Consider the following 19,898-nt stretch of genomic DNA (forward strand, 5'->3'; position numbering starts at 1 on the left):
ATGGCCATATATGTGCGCGCCTTGACAGGCCCGAATGAAACGTTGGGCGGTTTTATTGCCGCGCTCGAGCAGCTTTTCAATATCATGACTCTCGAAGCTCGGTCAGGACGTAAATGCTAATGACACGAGAGAAATTGCCGCGGGAATTGTCGCGCATTTTCGGCAAATGTGTGTCAATCGATTCTGCACACAGCGGGAGCTGGAGAAAGAGCAGCCGATAGAGAAAGGATTGTGGATTTCGATCGCACCAATTATTTTCAAAGCAGTTATAAATATCAAACTCACGAAATAGATTAATTTGATTTAAAAGAAGATAATTTTGTTCATTATTTAACGCTTAAATTAAAAGATGCTGAAATTAATGTAAAATTAAAATTAAAGAGGATGCAATATTATTGTAATTATGGTATCTAAACTAAAATAATTCCCACAAAATTGATACATGTTAATTAAATTTGGAAGTCATGGTAGTAATTTATTTTTTCCGATTTTAATTTGGGTGATATAAGCCTGATTTAATTAAATTTTTATTAAATGGGATCGTTTATATCTTGGAAGTTATAGCAATATTTTTGCTAGTGGTGGTGACATTTTGTCCAAAACTTTCTTTCTTTTCAAATAAATTGATTCCAGCAGTAGAATATGAACAATTTAATGCAAACATTTGGACAAAGAAACAACAATAATAATAGTAATAAAATGTTTTTTGGTGATTTCAATTTAAAATCGGCTTTTCCTCGATGGGTTTTTGTGAGTTTTTTATTGTTTCAGAAAAACAATATCCTGCTCTACATGTTTCGGCTGCGGGCTGCAGCCATAATTCATGAGCTGCGAAAACATTTTGACAAAAATTAGTACAAAAATAAATCTTTTTTCAAAAATTATTTTTCTTTCAAATTGAAAATTTTCCGTGCAAAATTATTTAAATTAACATTTCTTCACTATTTTGTGAAAACACAAAATTTGACATTTAATTCAAAATATTTTTTCCGATTTTAAATTCAAATCACCATGAATCAACCCTCGATTGTGAAATTCTACCACAAAAATAATAAAATGATTCAAGAAAACAATTTGAAAAAAAAATCAGTTGCTTAATTCTTCTTATTTCTTAGGAAAATAATCTTAAAACCAATTATAAATCATGAAAATCAATTTGGCTGTTTAAATTTTAATTTTATTTAATTTTTTTATTATTTTAGTAGGGAATCCTCCTTAATTTGAATAGTTTTATTTTGTTAATTTAAATGAATTTTCTTTCCAAGCCGTAATTAATTTTGGGAGAACTCTTTTTTTTTGCTGGCATGTGGAATATTTTTGTGGCTCGAATAAAATCCATCTGCCCGCGGTTCAATGCCTGCTTACGCGAGATGCACACACACGCCATTCAGGGGATTTCGCATTGGCAGACGAATTCCAGCACACGGTGGCTCTTCTGTTCACTCGCCCCTAGCTGTGTGTAGGATATGCTCCGTCGAAATTCCAACCAAGCTTTTTTGCGCGCAGCCTGTGCATAAATGATGCTCCTCTGTCCCGATGAAATATATTCGCTCCAGCTCGCGTCATGGTGACACATCTCGCGCGCACATAATCGTAAATTGCACACAATGTGTGCTGCGAGCGAGGGCAATATTATATTCCATCGCAGCATTATTATTATTATTGCGATTACTTATGCGGCGCTGCTGGATGCGGTCATGCTGAGTTATGAAAATTTTCAAGAGCATGAATTAACGTTATTGCGAGCATAATTTTCGGCCGGCGTGCAGCGCGCGTGACCCGAGCGCGGATCGTGCAAAAAACTTATCAGGCACTACCATGTGGTCGCTTTATTCCCATTTGTTACGTTTCTGATGGGATTTAATTTGGTATTTATTCCAACAAAAACAGTTGAAATTCTTTAATTTTCCAATCATACAGATTTTTTTTTATTTGAAGAAATTGACACTTCAGGAAATGATCATGGAAATGAAGCGATCGGGCTTTTCCTCGTTGCAAAAATTGTTTTTATTAAAAAAAAAAAAAAAAAAAAAAAAAAAAAAAAAAAAAAAAAAACAAGACGGCTCTACCAGTTTCGGCCACTGTCTGCGACCCGATTTCATGAGCAAGAAAAAAAACAATTAACAAAATTGAAAAAAACACCACATTTTAACCATTTTAACATAAAAATTGAAATATTTAAACCAACAAATTCAAGTACAATTTTTGAAAAGAGGAAAAGCCCGATCTCTACATTTCCATTTTCATAAAGTTTTGATTTTCTAGCTTGCAAAATTTGATGAAAATTAAAAAAAAAATATGTATCGCAACAAAAACCCTCGCACCATTCTAGTGCAGGGGATAAGTTAGAGGAATAAACTCTGCTAAATATTGGAAAAAATTAAGATATTAAGATTATTCTTTAACAACTTAACACTCTTATCAAAATTATTATCATTCTGAGTGCTGAAACTATTCAATTTCTGTTTTTTTTTCTAGTGAGACCATAGTTTTCTTTCCTGTTCCACACAATATATAAGGAAATTAAAAATGGTAGTGCTGCAATACTAAAATGAGATTTCTCCGTAATGTAAATTTTTTGACTCAGATGCTTTGAGTTGTTGTGGAGAAATAAAATGAATTGAATTGAATAGATTGAGCTTCATTATTATTATATTAATATTATATATTACTTTTGTAATTGTATTTATATATTATTTGGCTTTCAAATATTAAATATGAGCCTTGCGGCTTCATCAATTTGCACAGGAAACTGAAAGGAAGACGAAGGCATCGTGCAGTCTGTATTTCTTGCTAAAATTTAAACATCTTGTTGTTTTCCTCTAGTGATAAGAATTATAATTGTAATAACATTAAAAATATCACAAAAATGTAAATTAATTTTTAGTATAAAACGTATATTGAAGTAAATGAAGCATTACAATGTTTTTTAATAAAATATTTATTGTTTAAATAAATAAAAACTAATTAAATTTAAATACAAATAATAAAAAAAAATTTAGATAAGTAATATAAAATAACATAAAAAATTAAAAAGCTTAAAACGTTAATTAATTAATTTTTTAGGTTCATTTTGAGTGCAACGGCGAGGGAGCGGATGACTCTCTGACGGAGCAGAATCAGCACCACATCGTGGATCCGATGACCGGCACGCGAACCATCGAAGCAACGGTGAACATCACGAGGGACCACGTCGAAGAGTATTTCGGCGCCTCGTTCGAGTGCTTGTGCATCGCCATGTCCAGCAGGGGCCACGTCAAAAGCAGGCCCGCCAAGCTGAAGGTTGCATGTGAGTACCGCCACTTTTAATTATTGCACGCTTCGATCGGAGATTATAATTTTATATAGTTTGTAATTTTTAATATAAATTTCATATCGGATCTGGGGAGAAAGCAGGCGCAGGTCGTGAGCCGTTTTAATTAAAATCTTGTTGGCCAGTCCGTGCGGTATCAAATTGAAATTTCCAACTCATAATGACTGATTTTATCGCGGTTAATTATTGCCTCATCAGCGAGTGGTCGACTTGTTTGCTTTTTACCCGGAAATTGCTTAATAAAAGAAGAAGAAGAAGATTGGAATGAGATTTCTTTCTCTGTCGGGCGAATTTTCAAGAGCAGATGGCTCGTGACGACGATAATCTCTCGAGAGTGCGTCTTTTTAACCGTTCTAAAAGCAATTAGAGGAATCCCGAGTTGATAAAAAGTGGCCTCTCTTCTTGAATTCCACTTGTTTAAACACTAAATATGTTAAAACCATGTTTAGCTTGCATTCCTTTTAAACAAATATTTGAGAAAAACTCCACCGGCGCGCATTCTCTCCGAGTTTTTTTTCTTCTTAAGAGAGCTTCTTTGTCGACACGGCATGTTTTAAACAAAACACAGAAGTGCATTTACAACTTTAATAAAGCAGCTCGGCTGGAAAATGCATTCATTAAATTCTACAACGGCCGCGTGCAGTATTTCAGTGGAAGGATTAAAAATTGCGTTATAAAGACTTGATTATTGTGTGTGCGACCTGCCGATGCGTTGCGTTTTAAAGGCTCATTTTAACTGGAGGGAAACAAAAGAGTGAGCGAGAAGAGAAATGAATAGCCGGCCGGCCGTAAAGCTTTTAGCACCGGCAGTGCAAGTTTCTTTCGGAAATTTAGTGTTTTCTGGTTAATGCGCTGTTTGTTTTATGAACAACTAAGAGCGAGAGAGTGAAAAGGGAAAAAAAGAGAGGAGCTCGTGAAACAACAAAACGGTGAAAAAAAAGGAATACGCGTTTTCACAAAGGGGTTGTGCGGCTGGTCCCGAACCAAACTCGCTGGAGCGCATTTTGTTTGCTTTTCCAATGAGGATAATGCGTCACGCTTACCTGCAACGAGGGGTTAATAAAATTAATTATCATGTTGTATGTGTGACCCTTCCTTGTTGGCTTTTGGCTTGGGAAATGTGAGATAATTATTGTTTGCTTTTGTGGTAATTTGATATTTTATAATTATTTCTACTATTATTGTTGAGAAATATAACAAAAATTATGGTGATTATTATTGATCTTTATTGACTTATGAAGCGTTGCCACGATGTAGTGACTCATTCATTGCAACGCGCCCCATTTAAATTTGAATTAAAATTGAATTTAATTTGAATTTAAAGTCAGCTTTCCCTTGATGGGTTTTGTGAGTTGTTTATTGGTTAAGAATAAAACAATATCCTGCTTTACAAGATTCAGCTGCAGGCTCATGAGCTGTGAAATAATTTTGACAAGAATATGTGCAAAAATCAATTTTATAAAAGTGTTTTCATCAAATTATCAATTTTTTCTCAAAAATTCTTTACATTTACGATTTTTTTCACCAAATAATTTTTCAAAAAGACTTTTTGTTTGGAAATATTTGTACACATTTAATTTTTATATTATAATTTTGGTCAGAATAGAGAAATATATGTTTTGAGCGTACCTTTCTCGGTGGGGGTCGAGAGAAGACTAAAATTTTTCGTTTGGTTTTTCAGGTGAAAGATATTTTTGTGGAAATGCACTTTAAAAAAGCTGAATTTTAATTCATATAACCATATCAATCCTCGATCGTGAAATTTTACAACAAGAATGAAAAAAATTAGTTTGATTTTTAGACTTTTAATGATAGACAATTTTTTTGGTTAATTATTATATTTATTATTTAATGTTGTCTCGAAGCACAACAATTTACAATTAAATTTTAATTTTGTTCAATTTTTCGAACATTTTCCATTTTTTGAAATGACAACAAAAATAAATGTGGCCTTTCTTTGACTTGTGAGAGTTTGAAAGGAAATTCTGAGCTTTTTGTTAAAGAAGCCGGAGATACCGATCAAGCTCCATTCCACGGCATGCACCTCTACTCTAACAGTGACATTTATCAACCTTTTCGAGCTGGCGGTGTAATGTCAATCCGGTAATAGGACCTCCATTATCACGGACCCCTTTGAAAAAGAGTTCTCCATTGTTCCGCGTGCCAAATTTATTAAACCTCCGAGCGCAAGATTTATATTTTAATTTTCATAACAATGTCTAATAAAACACCTCGGCGTCACAGGTCTCTTTAATTAAAGCCGTAGGACGCAAGCGACACATTATTTTCTCCGCAACGACGCCGTAAAATTCCTCGGAGATTGTGACACCGCGAGTACAAAAAGCAGCAGGATCAATAGTCGATGATCGAGTTCCTCCCCGTGCGGCGGCCGGCGGCACTTTTTATTAGCAACTACAGGCGGCTTTCCCTTTTGATTAGTGGTCTGGCCGGCCCGGGGAAAATGACCTTAAAGAATAATATCGAGGCGACCCCCGGTGTGACCTCTGGAGAGGCAGCTGCGAGAAGTGTCAACTCGGCCTCCGTCTTTTTTCTCATTTCGAGAGGCGCAGAGCTGACACGGTTCGTGACCAAATTAAGCGGCTTTAATGGATGTTCCCCGCACCTTAATCCCAAAGAGCCACATTACATTCCGATATATAGATGTGCAGCCATTAATAAATATAGGAAATTTACTCAGGTAGGGCGGGTCGGCGGATAATAAATTTCGTTTTTCGTCCGCGCGTAATTAAGTTAAAAATAAATTAGGACGCTGCGCCGGCGGTTAATTAAGGAAATAATATTGTGTCGGCTGCGTGGGGCGCGTTTTACATGTGTATCAGTGGCTCTGGACAGCAGGCAGTGTGTGTGTGAAATAATGGCCGCGGTTGGTTAGGCTGCTGCTGGGTAATTAATTAATTCACGCCTCCATTGTGTCCGCTGATGTGAGCGTGCAATTACGCCACACTAACGAACTTAGCAGCTTTTCACACACAAGAAACTCATCTAAATTATTTCCTATCTCAAATCTTTTGATCAGCTGAAGGAAAGAGGGAACTTGTCACGAAAATGATTTGAGAGGAAAAGAGAGAGGCGGGTTGCATATAGATCTGTTGATCGGAGAGAAAAGAGAAATAATCAGGCAGAAGAAAGGGAAATGGAAGCGAAGTTGCGTTTAATTGGAAAAGTTTAAATTTGATTAAGGATTAATATGTATACTGAATATCTTCAGAGGAAGTTATAGTGCTGAGATCTTACTTCTTGTAAAGAGTTCGCTTTGTGCTCGGCGAAATTGGAAAAGCTGTTTGATGAGATGGATTCAATTCTTACTCTCAATCATTGAAACTATTAAACGCTTCATGCCTTGCAGAGAGTACTGAATTTTTTTTATTGTAGTTACTTAAGAAGTTTTTTCATAAGTCTGATTCAATTTAATTTAAATATCCAATCAAATAAGAAACAAAAAATAACTTTCACTTCTTTCCAACTAAATAAATGTATAAAATCTGAATTTCTATATCCCGTGGTAATTTTTAATTGTGTGCAAAATTAAGGTTTTGAGGAAATAATGAACACGACTCGAAACTATTCAATTTTAATCCCCGTGGCTTACAACATGTACAACCTTTAAAAACCAACAAACTAAATTTAATCCCGAAGCGCGAGACCATTTCTTTTGGCAATTCCATTTTCCCTCTAATAATATGCAAATGAGCATTCACGAGGGCAAGATACGATCAGCGCGAGAAGTGTTATAATGAAGCCCGGTCTTTCCGCGAACTCTCTAAAATTGCTTTTTAGCGGCGGCGGCGACACTGGAAAAAGGCGAGGCCGGTTTTTGCGGCGAATCTCGCTGACAGCTCCTGACAGTTGGAGCGATTGCGGGGGTGCCCCCTTTGCCCGCCGCAACTCTTGGCCGCGGCCCAACGAGAATTTTTCAAGCGATGCACGCTCGACCGTTTTCCATAATTAGGGTCACGAGGTTATGATTTTTGTTTGAGTTGGTTTGTATATATGTGATGGGCATGACATCATTTTGTTATTTTACTCCGGACCGAATTCGAATACGCGGCGGCGCTAATGAAGCTGCTTTTCAGTCACGAGCGTATTATTAAAAACAATAAACTCGACGAGTCTCTTTATGGGCGGGATGAAAGGAAAGAGCTGTTTCAAGTGAGCAAATGAAAGACTCTCATCCACTTTAAATTCCAATCCCGGGACCAGAGACAAAAAGTATTTACAACTTTCGGGCTATAAAACAACTCCTGCTGGTCATTATAATAATTTCCCTCCGCCGGAGAAAAAATCTCATTTTATTATTTCGAAATCGAGACTGCCGAGTGGCTTTTAATAAATATTTTACAGCCTTTTATAAATTATTCTCTCGTCTCGGAAAAAAGGAGACCGAGCACGCTAGAAAGTCCCGGCTCAAATTGCTGCCGATATAATTTTACAATATATAAATTTTGGCGCAGCCGTGCAGAAAATAGTTTCGTGCGATTTTTCGTGTCGTATATAATACGTATATTTTCATATCGATGCCCGCCGGTCGTAATTTACCGACCGCTTTTTACTTCATTTGTTTTCGGCCTTCCACGTCGCATACATTAGTGATTGTTCAACCCATCAGGCGAACGAACCGAAAGCTCTCTGCGGCTCAAACAGGTTCACGTGCCGTGTTGTGGATACTTTATACTCTATAATATGCAGTGTTTGAAAAGAGCCGAGATTTTTACATACTGAACCGTGTACGCCCGCAATATCAAAAACGAGCTAGAGAGTTCGGAACAGCGTGTTTGACTGACTGATTTTTTTTAATCGGAGCTCACGTCGAATGTAGATTCAGACCACTCTGAATTGTGAATTTGAATGCCAAGTCGGTGTGCAGGTCGACGCATTAATTAATGTGAACTTTTTTTTTATCAAAATATTGAAGTTTAAATTCATATTTTGTAATTTAATAGACCAGCTTATAAAAAGAAAATCAGTTTGATTTAGCAGAATGAAGGAAAGCTGAAGAAGGATATATATTTTGAGTACATATTTTATTTATATTGTTGTTACAATTCATTGTTTACATTCAATTAAAATCAATTATTTGAAGAGAAAGAAACTTCTTAACAAAACAATTACACTACTAGCAATTATTGAAACTTTTTAAACACAAAATTTTTTAAGTATATTAATAAAATTATAATTATTGATTTAAATTATTGATTTATTTTTTTATTTACTCATTTATTTATTTATTATTTTTTTACTTTTTTAATTTTTTATTTACTAACTCATTTATTTATTTATTTTAATTTTTGACTTATTAATTAATATATTGATTCAATTATTCACCATCATTGATATAATATGACCACATTTCATTTCAAATGAAATAATTACAACTCTTCAATTTTTTAAATTCATCATTCAATTTTTCAATTTTATCTTTCTAAACGATTTATCCCAATTGAAAAGTCTTACACAGAAATATAAATCTACCGTTTTTGAAACACATATATTCCTTGTATGTGTGCTAAGGCGGCAAGTGAAACGACGAACATACATAAAATCACATGCTCATTAGCGATCATTTATCATCGTGCTTTTCCACCATCGAAAGGCCCCGACGCAGCCGCGCTGCTCTCGTGTGTAATTCACGTTTTACATTCAACATTTACCCAGAGAGCAACTATACAAACTTAATCAATTATCTGCTCAAAACTTTCAAAACTTCTTGTTCGTCGTCGCAACTTTCGAGTCAAAAGCGCACGCCGGCGTGGCACAGTTTCTTTTTCTTTGTTAAATTCAATGTGCTTGAAACTATCTATCTATCGTCGATTGCAGCTGCGCAAACTTTTTAATGGCGCTCGCACACGAATATGTTTCGTGTGTTATTTTTACTCAATGCCGATTAATTAAAAATTGTTCTCCACTGATTAAATCTCTTCTGAACGCGTGAATAAGGCACTGCGCTTGATAATGGGCGTCTAATGAACCGTGATTGCTGTTGATCATTTGGAGAGCGTCGATTATTATTATTTTTCGTGTCGGCTCTCAAAGGCGCAGTCGATAATATTGTTATTACTGCACAGCAGCCGGCGCATTCAATATATGTACATGGACGGGGAACACCTTTGTGAGCTGCCGAGGGAATATTATTATTATTGAATGGCGAGAATAATGCGAGTCCGCATGCGATGCCGCGCGCTTGTGAAGCAATAAACGGACAGGAGCAACAGCTTGTAAAAAAAATTGTATGACTGAGACGCCGAGACTCGAAGAGTGAATTGCCGGTCATTGATAATAAAAATCGGCCTCGGATATATTATATTTATTGCTTATTTCGCTGCGATCCAAACGCTGAGATAAAAAACTGGCACTGCAAACAAGATTTTATTATTTAGCTCATTATTTATAATTACACTCTATGGCAAGTTCAATTAGCTTTAAGGTATTGTTTCATTTATTAATTTACAAATTTAATGGTATAATAAAGTAGATCAGTCTTTTTTTATATAAAAAAGATTTTTAAAAATTCAGTGATCTATATTTTTTTTAATTTATAGGTATGAAACAAAATAAATATTATTATTTTTATATTTCCTTGAATTTATATCTTCAGCTCCGTATAATTTTATTCCCATAGCTCATAGTCAGTTATAAAATACCAAACAAGCTCACAAATCCTCCTCTCTGGTGCGGATAAGACAATAAAATTGGCGTGAGAGCGCATAATTCGAGCAATCTGTATGGTTGGCGAGCACACACAGTTATTGCCCCAAGAGCCGTTTTCGATACAATCACGTCGAATTTGAATTTGTATTGCCTATAAGCTCGGTGTTGTTTGCGCAGAGTAAGTACTTAAACACGTGCTCCACATGCGCGAACGATCGGCAGAAAGATGAGAGCGAAAAGCGGTTATACCGAGAAACAAACGAGTCGGACGCGTAGTTTGTAAATAGATAATGCGTCCAACTGTCCATTATTTACGACTTCAGTATTGCATTAAGACTAGATCAATGCACGGAACATAAATTTGCTTCAGCATTAAATAAAAAGAAGAATGTTTTTTATAGCGAAATCCTCCTGGGAATTCTTAAGACTTTCCAAGCTGAGATCAATTCATCTAATTTTTTATTTGCCAAATTTAGAAATTTTGCATGAATATTAAAATAATATTATAAATAAATATATTCTAATGCGTAATTAACGTGAAAACTATATTTGAATTTAAAAAATTTGGCGTAAATTCTTATTATATTGAAAAAAAATGTTCAGATTTTAATCTGCTAATTGAAAGGAGTAATTTGATCACCGTGAGATTTAGTTTAAAGGAGTTTTAATGAAACTACCAAAAATGTACACATTATTAGCGGATTAAGCAAGTTCACGAGTAATTGTGTTACATTTAATATTGTTTCTTTGTCCAATTTCTATATATCACATTCATTACTTTTAATTATATTAATTCCTCACAACTGGCCAGTTAAATGCTAAGTAATTTTAAATTCAATATTTATACATCACGTCTTGCAACATATATTTTAGTAAATAATAAAAAAAAATATATTTATTTTTAATATTTGATCAAATATTACTTTAATTATATATGGAATAATATAAAATTTTAAAATATTACAAAATATAAAAAAAGTATAATCAATAACTGATTTAAATTACAATAAATATAATTTATGAAAATGATAGTAATTTATAATTTTATTATGAAACTTTTTACATATTAAAATAAATGCCGGACAAAATGCGGATCGCACACGAATTTATTGGCAGGTTGTCTACAGCTGTGTAAACAATGGGGCCAGCGGGAGGGCGCTCGGTTCGGACCCCGCCCTGGACCCCTGCCCGCCTCAGCCGCTCCATCCATCACGCAACGATAAGCATCTCGAGCTGTCCGTCTGATGGGCTGCATAATGCGCCGCCTAATCACCCGTGATTGAAGCCATAATGCGTGGCAACCGCGCCGAATCCTCCTTGAGAAAAATTTAATAACAATTTCTCCTCGACTCACTCGATAAAAAATAATCACATTCGCCCACTCTCGACCGAATGTATGCAGCGTTTTGTCAGCGGCGCTCTTTGCAAGCACATTTGTCTTCGGCGAAAATACATATAAATAAGCGCCGAGGCAGGGCAGTGCTCAAAATACAACCAAATGGGAGGTGCATTTTGTACTTTCAGTGTCGTGTGACACTTCTGGAGCAACGTAGAAAGTGAAGTGTGACGAAATTCTTTTGTTGCTGCTTAGCAAGCCTCTTTTTAAATCAGGTTATAAATTATATTTAATGAACATGATACTCTTTCAACTTCAAAGGCTGCTTGCAAACACCACCGGATATTTGTTGAAAAGATATTGTGTTTCAAGGGGCGATATTTTGCAAGGCAAATAACAATGTAATGTTTTAAACCATTAATTATAAAAAAGATAAAAATTACTTTGTTAGGCAATCTTAAATTTTTTTTTTATGAAATAAACTTTTCAGTTATTTTCAATTTATTTTAAGATTCTCCATTGTTTTATGTGTATTTAATTAAAAAAAATTGTTCATCAACATTTTTAATTGCAAAATCAATCTAATTGTAAATTAGCTTTTGAAGAAGAGTAAATATAAAACTATCATTTAATTTATTTCAGAAGAATACAAAATCAAGAGGCAATAGTTGTTTATAAAATCTTTCTTTCACTTCCCCGTGATTGCGCACATCATAACAAATGCAAGGAATTTATTATTCCTCGCGTTAATGTAATCACGCGGCCATTTGTCCATCGCACATACCACGTCCGCTCCTTTCTCTCTATTTGGTCATCAGCAATTTATCAACAATTACGCGCGGCCCTTTGAAAATTGCTGCTCATTAGGTCATCATCTCCGGCAGTTTTTTTCCAACTTCATGCAGAAGCAGCCACTGCCCGAAATAATTCCACTCTTCCTTCCAATTATTTACTTATTTATAATTTACAAAACAACGAAATGAAAGTTAAAACCGAACATGCTTCAGAGTTTGGAATGAACAAGGAAAATAATGTTGTGTGTTGATAATTATACAAGGGCGTTTATGTATTTTTAGGCGCAGAGCCAACAGGTGATTTTCCTGATTGTGGCGTGATTACATTTAATATCGCCGTCTGCCTATAATTCCATGTTAATGCATTGAGAAAATCAAACGCCTACGTAGCCTTGACAGCCGACGTGGATGAGTTGACCAAAATTATTAACGAAAATAGAACCGGTTATTTACACTCTGGTCCGAGCGCGGGAAATAAAATAATAATCCCAGGCCTCTGTGCTGTTTCATCTCTTTTTTGGGCTGAGCATTAAGGATCATTAAGCTTAATGGAGATGTGTCTCTTTTTATCATTTTTATCTCGCAGGAGCATCGTCGTCGTCGTCGCTCGTCCTGCTTTTATATTATGCCTGCCTGCCTGAGAATTAAGCAAGCGGATTTCACAGGCAGAGCAGGCACCTCTTTAATTATGAAAAAATTCTGTGTCAGCACAAGGAAAATCTCGGCTAAAAGCAAACAAGCTCTGCTTTAAAAACTAACAATTTTAAGCAGGAAAAAAAGAGCTCTGATTGTAGGTTATAGGTTAAAAAAATTTGTTTGAGCAAAATGACATGGAAATGAAAAGAGATCAAGGCTTTTTCCTCGTTTTAAAAGCTGTTTTTTTAGAGAAAAAAATGGTCACGATCTGCGACCCTATTTCATGAGCAAAATATTTAAAAAAAAAATATAGCAATTTTTTTTGTATATTTTGCTCATGAAATAGGGTCGCAGACCGTGACTGAAACTACCAGAACCATTTATTAAAAAATTAAAAAGAAATTTTTCTGCCACTAGAAAATTATTTTGAAAGGAAATTTATGAATTTTAGAGAAAGTTTATTGGTTTTTAAAAACATATCAGGATGATGCAGTTCAAAGCTTAAAAATTAAAAATTAGTCCAGGCTTGATATTATTTGCATTTGCATTATTTTTTGACTAGATAGAAAACTATTTTGCCACTCTGTCTTAAGATGACTATTTTTTTTTCTTTTGAAAAAACGTATAAAAAAAGAAAATTAAATCAACATAAATATGTATATTTTTAGACAATTTTAGAAATGTCCTATAAATTCTATTTATTCACCTTATTCAAATACATACGTTTTTCTTGTTTTCCCTCTTCAATCTCCCTCTTTTCCATTTTATTTATTATGCAAACAGAGCTTTACGACGCACTATTTATATATTTTTTTATATCCGGACAGTTTGCCGTGCAGATATAATATTCGAAATGGATCGCCGCCAGCGCAAAGGTAACGTCAAAAGGGGACAGAAAATCCGAGTGCACGCGCGCACGACACGAGAAAATAAGAGAGAGACGAGCTCTCGACGCTCGTGCAATATTGATTGGCGAGAGTGTGTGTATTTGCCTAACTCCCATGATGATCCGAGTCAATAGAGCAGCAAGATGCAGGGCCCAAATTGCATTACGGGCGCCGCACATGATCCGAAGGAGCAAACAGCACCGGAGCCTGCGTGTTTATTTATTGATCTCGCCGCCGTTGCTGCGCGAATAGGTTTGTCTACTCTTCTCTGTGCAGCTCCAATTCCATTACAATCTCTCACACGCACAGTTCAATATACGTCAAAAAGTCGAGCAAGCAGCGGCCAAGATGGATTGCAGCTGCTCCTGCAAGAACTTGCTGATTTATTAAGGGCTGCTTTATTTACCTGGGCGCGCCGATTCAAGTGAAAACTGCCTTTGTCAGGATTTTCCATTGCCCGCGGCGGCAGCTTGAGATCTGTGTTCACCTCTGCAACAATGGCAATTAATAATTGAGATCATGCAAACGTCTTTTATTGTAAAGCGGAGGCAACTTTTCATATTATATGAGTCTCGGAGTCGAGCTCCTTTTTCCGACCTCTGCAGAGGCACAAGTGGGCGATAAAGAAAAAAAAGTGAGCGAAACTCTCTGCTCTGCGAAAGACTTAAATTATGCATCCGTCCGCCGGTTCCTCAGCCTGTTAACTTTTCACGGTATTGCAATTTTTAAAGGTTTCCAACGTCGATTCATTGCATTTTATTCAAAGGAAAAGAAAAGGGGTTGTCCCGGCGAAGATAGAGCACACATTACTCCTGCGGCGAATATTCATATTTCCCCCGACGGAAGCGATCCAATTTATTCGTTTAAGTACGAGTTGTCTCTGCTGTGATACGAATCTGTCCGTGGGGCTCTTCCTTTGAAGCCTAATCTGGATGGATCGACGCACTCGCTCGAGTGCGCATACTTGCCACTTTTCCCTCAATATCGCAGTGTCAGCGCTGCCAAAATTCTCACAAGTAATCACTTTCTTATCGCCCACTTCACCTCAGTGCACCATTACCGAAACGGAAAACGAATTAATCGGCGGATTTTGCTGATAAAACGGGCGAAATAAATTTCTGCTTGAGATGCAGCCGTGGGAATTGATATAATTCCTTGAATTTGAAATCCGTGAGCTCCAGATTAAAGATAAAACGCTTTGTTTGGATTTTGCTGGATTTTTGAAAATAAGTGGTAAGAAAAACCAACCAAAGACACTTTGACGTGTTGTTAAAATTTTTATTTGTAAAATTAAAAAAAAATATATGTAAGCAAAACATGACATTAAATTGCGTTAATTATTTTAAGTATCTGCGGAAAATTCAAATAAATTTGCCAAAACATGGAAACATTATTCCAATTTTTTAATTTTATTTCTACGCTTTGAAGAACTGAATGATTTGCAATGAAGAAGTTTAAATTTTGGTAAATAAACTATCAGAGCTAGAAAATTAATATTGCAAAAAGATATCATTTTCAATCCGCTATTAAAATGAACTTAATTATAACTGAAAAAAGTAGCTTGATGGAATTAATTGTTTATCATTAATTTAAATACATGAAATACATTTGTTGATTCTTGCATATTTTTATTAAATTTATCTTAATTTCATTATTTCAAACATAACGATTTTATGCATATGAAATTAGAAAAAAAAATATTTTTTAAATCATTAACATCTACTTTAAATCTACTTTATAAATAAAAATTTTGAGACGCGCGCCTGAATGTATCACTCCAATGATCATTGCATTACCAAATGGAAATGCATGCCAGAGAGATAAAGCAAATTACCAACTGGGTCACATCCATTTGGACGGTGACCAACAAACTTTTCCAATAGTTCCCGCATCCGCTAATTAGGGCGGAAAGTGCATAATAATAGAATTGGACGCGATTCAGCTGAAATCATTATTCCACTCCCCGTGCTGGAACTCCCAATTATTATTTCAGTTCGCCTTCGTTAACCTTCCTGCACCGGTAGCGATGGTGCACTTTGATTGTCGAACCTGATAGCAATTACCGAACGCAGATGATGCAAATGATAATTATAAAACGGTTTCCGTCCGAGAATGATGAAAAACGATCCGTTTGTGAAATAATTGGGTATCGATTTCGCCGAATGTTGCAGGAAAATTTCCCTCCAAAGTTTTCTTATCTGCTGGTCGTTCATTTATTTGCCGCGCAGAAAATACACCTGCGCTCACGGCGAGCAAACGCAATATCGTCGAATTTTCTTATTAACCTGGCTGTCGTGAGGCTATCTTAAATTTCAGCCCCCGGAACAAAAGGCTTTGCGGTTTCTAATAAAGGCCTCGAAAGGGTTGGTTGGTTGTCATCTGGCTCTCTGCATTGGCCTCACGACTCATCGCGATATTTTCTCTTTCCACCTGCTCGGCAGGAAATTAACTCTGGCGCCGAGCGTGTCACATTATTTGAGCCCCCTTGCCAGTTAGACCTGCCCGCCGTGCATATGCCGCTGCTGCTTTTAATTAACTGATAATTGAATCATGGCTGAGCACAATTAAACTTGTGTGCTGTTTCCTGCCCGGCAGCATTAATTAAAACCTTAAGCTTTGAATATATGAATCCATTTCTAAAAATAAAAATTATTTTTTTAATTCTTGTGTGGTCTGCGCGACTTTTCAAGTGGATGATGATTTTTATACATATTTCTCTCGGCAAGAACACTCTGCTTTTTGTCCAATTAGAAGAGCTCTTTAATCTCGGAGCGGAAAATTATTTCAGCAGAAGTCTCGTCGCACGGATGAAGAGATGAGACTCGGTGCGCGGAGAACCAACTTCACCGTCAAAGAGCTGGAAATTATTATTTTAGACGAGCAGCTTAATCCGCCGTCCCGTCTGAAAGTCTGCTCAAATATCGAGAGAGCATGTTCGCTCTCTAATTGTGTTATTCCAAGTCTCTCCTTACGGACTTGCAGGTACGAAGGAAGCTATGCCGCTAATTCCTTTGAGAGGGGTGAATTTCTTTGATAACACACGGAGAGAAATAATTCCCAAGCCACAATAACTGCTCAAATCTCAAAGCTCGCAAAGTCTTTAACAAAACTTTCGCTGCAGAAAAATAGACTTGCCTTTGTGAAATACCTTTTCCCTTTGAGCCCTTTGTTTCGCTTCTTCGGAACGGCAGCAGCTTAACGGGAAAAAGGAGAGAAAATTAAGGGACCTGCCGCGAGCGATAAATTGAAAATCGATCAATTGGCTCTGCTCGTCCGTCCGTCCGCCTTAATTTTCTTTTTTTTTATGTATTGCACATGCAGAGCTCGCCTGCGGAGCTGCTCGAGTGATTTAGCCTCGATTCAACACGTCGCCTATTGCCTTTGCCTGCGTCAACTGTGTACTTTTGTAATAAATCTTAACCCAAGGAATAAACAACGAAATTATATGGGACGTGCAGTCATAAAACGAGCGCTTGATGGACTGCGGCGTATACAAACAGCCGGGGAGTAAAAGTATTTTTATGGCTGCACCGCCGTCAACCCTTTGGCCACTTTCGAAAGTGCCTATGGCTTTTCTCTGCAGATAAATAAAATGCGTGGTCTTGGGAAAATTGGAATTCAAATTGATCAAACTTTAATAATTCAGTCTCAATTCAAACTCAAAGGCAAAAAAGGAGCGTTAAAAAAATAAATTTTTGATGAAATAAAATCTGGCTTCCTCGGTGAAGTTGAGCAATTTTTTTTCAAATGATATACAGAAAATTCCTGTTCTACTAATAGTTTTGGTTGCGGATTGCAACTTTAATTCATGAGCTATTGAAATGAAATCCTTGATATTTAACCAATTTTAAGTACATTTTTGATAAATTAATATGCAAATTATAATCACAAAAATTTATAAAATAAATTACAATATTTTTCTCCTTAATTTTTCAATTCAAAATATTGGAATTAATTCAATTTTAAAGAATAAAATTTCCAAGCTAATGCAACAAACTGACATAATTATGAAAAAGAGTTTAAATTGATTTAAATCAATTATTTATTCACATGTTTTAAATTCCATCCTTAATGTTGTAGTGATGCCTTGTTTTTCACGCCAACATTTTTCACTCTGCTTATTAATCCTTCCTATTAACATTCATTTCCCGTCAGTGAAGCCTATTAAGTGAGAATTCGGAGAGATTAAATTTTTTCGAGAGGCCACCCAAACGAGAGATGAATTGAAACGAAAACTCTTGTTCTAATTAAAACGTGATACGTGAGTGGCGGACGGATGATGGTATTTTAATTTGATAAAGCGTCCAATTAGTGGTTTGTTTACCTCCGGGTGTGCTTGTGTATATATTTCTCCTTGATTTGTTTCGTATTAGGCATGGCTGCTGCGCTGGCCAGGGATGTTTTAATTAAGAAGGGATGCGACCCAAGTTTATTTACCCCCCGCGTTGATGCGGTCGCCAACCGAGCAAGTGTTTCCGCCGAGAGGGCGTTCGATTCATTCGCCAAAACCGCACGCACTCTGCTGGAAACGAGGCAAAAACACACATCCAAACAATGGAGGGACAAATGAAAAATCTTCCTTTCTTCCCTCTCACCGGGGTGTAGTTTCGCTCCGGCCCATAATTCATACCGAGAATTTTTTCTTCGCCTCTCTGATAAGCGTCTGGAATTTCTGCCGGGGAGAGATACAAATGTAAAAATATTCTCATTGTTTTGTCTCGAGAGAGCATCAGTAGAAGGAAATTTATTAATGACGCTGGGATTTACAAGGAACGCTGTCGACAGAGGTAAATGATAATAATAATAATACCTTGCATTCTCCCCGGTGAGATTAAAAAGGAAATATATATGAAAACGGGAGAGGCAAATGAAGTGTTTTACGTGTTTTTATTTCCGCGTCTCTGATTAAATAACAGCGAGAGTGTATAAAAAACACGGTGCCTGGTGTTTTTCATTTATATGAAAATGAGAGAGCTGTTTTTGCTTTTGCCTTTTCTTTGAAATAAATGCGCGCGCTCTCTTTCCCTCTCTGCCGGATAGATAAAAGGCGAGAGATAGAGGGAATTGTATATATATTCGACTTTTATGTTTTATTTAATAAAACACACCAAGAGCAACAGCTCGGCTTGCGATTTATTCACTTTCCTCTGCATTCAGCACCGAACAAAAAAGCGGCAGGGAAGAAAGTTTTCGCTCTCGCCGGCTTTAAAATCAAATACCGAACAAAGGCGATGGAGCTGAAAGAACCCCGCATGCATACGCACGTTTTCGAATTCAGCGAGTTTCGCCTCCCGAGAGACTCGAAACTTTCCAGTGGATAAATCCATCTTCGAGCGTGAGAAGAGGAAATAAAATACGTCGAGTGTTTTAATATAAAACGCCAAAGTCTGTTCGCCTCATTTGGGGACGCGGAATGCACCCGTCGGCCGAAACAATGTCCATTAATTACGCGGCTGCATTCCTCCGCTGCATAAGTCCCGAGGGATGCAAGTGGCACGTGGCTATCTCCCGCAGACTCTTCTGCCCGAGTTTCGTTCGAGTTATCTCGGCGCAACGTGACCGCATTAGCATGCATGTCGTCCGCCCGCGGGACTTTTCCCCAGGACATCTTTTCCGCCGCCCTTGCGTGCGTGCATGTGTGTGTGCGCCTCATGTTTGGGAATCTGCGTGATACAGTTGTACGTGGAACGGGGGTCCTTTTTGTGGCTGCAACTCCTCCCTTGGGACCAAAACTGCCGCTTTTCCGACCTAATATGACAATTGATGGTGCGCGGATATTGCTCAATTCAGCGTAGAGATTCGTCCAGAATCCTGTAATGGGCATGGCATTGCATTTTATTATAAAAATTATTTATTATAAATTAGTTAGTAATAACTTTATAAATAAAAATTACTTTAAATACATAAAATATTATTTAATAATGTCAATGCATTGATTAAAATAATATATTTTCTTAATTTTTTTAAATATGTATAATTTTATTTAATTATGAATTTTTCAATAAAATATTTATTTAAAACTACTTATTTACAATAGTTACAAAGTTATTTTACATTTTTTATATATTGATGTCAAGTACTTGTAGACATAACTTAATGGAAGAATTAAAACTCTTAATTCTCTAGGCCCGCTCCTCAATTCTTTTTTTTAATCAAAATGTGAAAATATGGATTATCATTATCTGCCACAAAAAAATTATAATTTAGATTTGTTAGAAATAAGTAAAACATCAAAAGGGGATTTTAATTTATTTAGCGTGTTGATT

General features: G+C 36.3%; 1 protein-coding gene across 3 annotated transcripts in view; it reads left to right on the forward strand.

The window, feature by feature from the left end:
* LOC132195242 (netrin receptor UNC5B) overlaps nt 1-19,898 on the forward strand; it is a 179,788-nt gene that overhangs the window by 108,456 nt on the left and 51,434 nt on the right. For all 3 annotated transcript variants that reach the window (XM_059617106.1, XM_059617105.1, XM_059617108.1), the window contains one exon: nt 3,067-3,289. In XM_059617106.1, the coding sequence (XP_059473089.1) occupies nt 3,067-3,289 (223 nt within the window). The remainder of the gene's footprint in view (nt 1-3,066; nt 3,290-19,898) is intronic.

Source organism: Neocloeon triangulifer, unplaced genomic scaffold (assembly GCF_031216515.1).
Source record: "Neocloeon triangulifer isolate White Clay Creek 2 clone unplaced genomic scaffold, ASM3121651v1 ptg000009l, whole genome shotgun sequence".
Lineage (NCBI taxonomy): Eukaryota > Metazoa > Arthropoda > Insecta > Ephemeroptera > Baetidae > Neocloeon > Neocloeon triangulifer.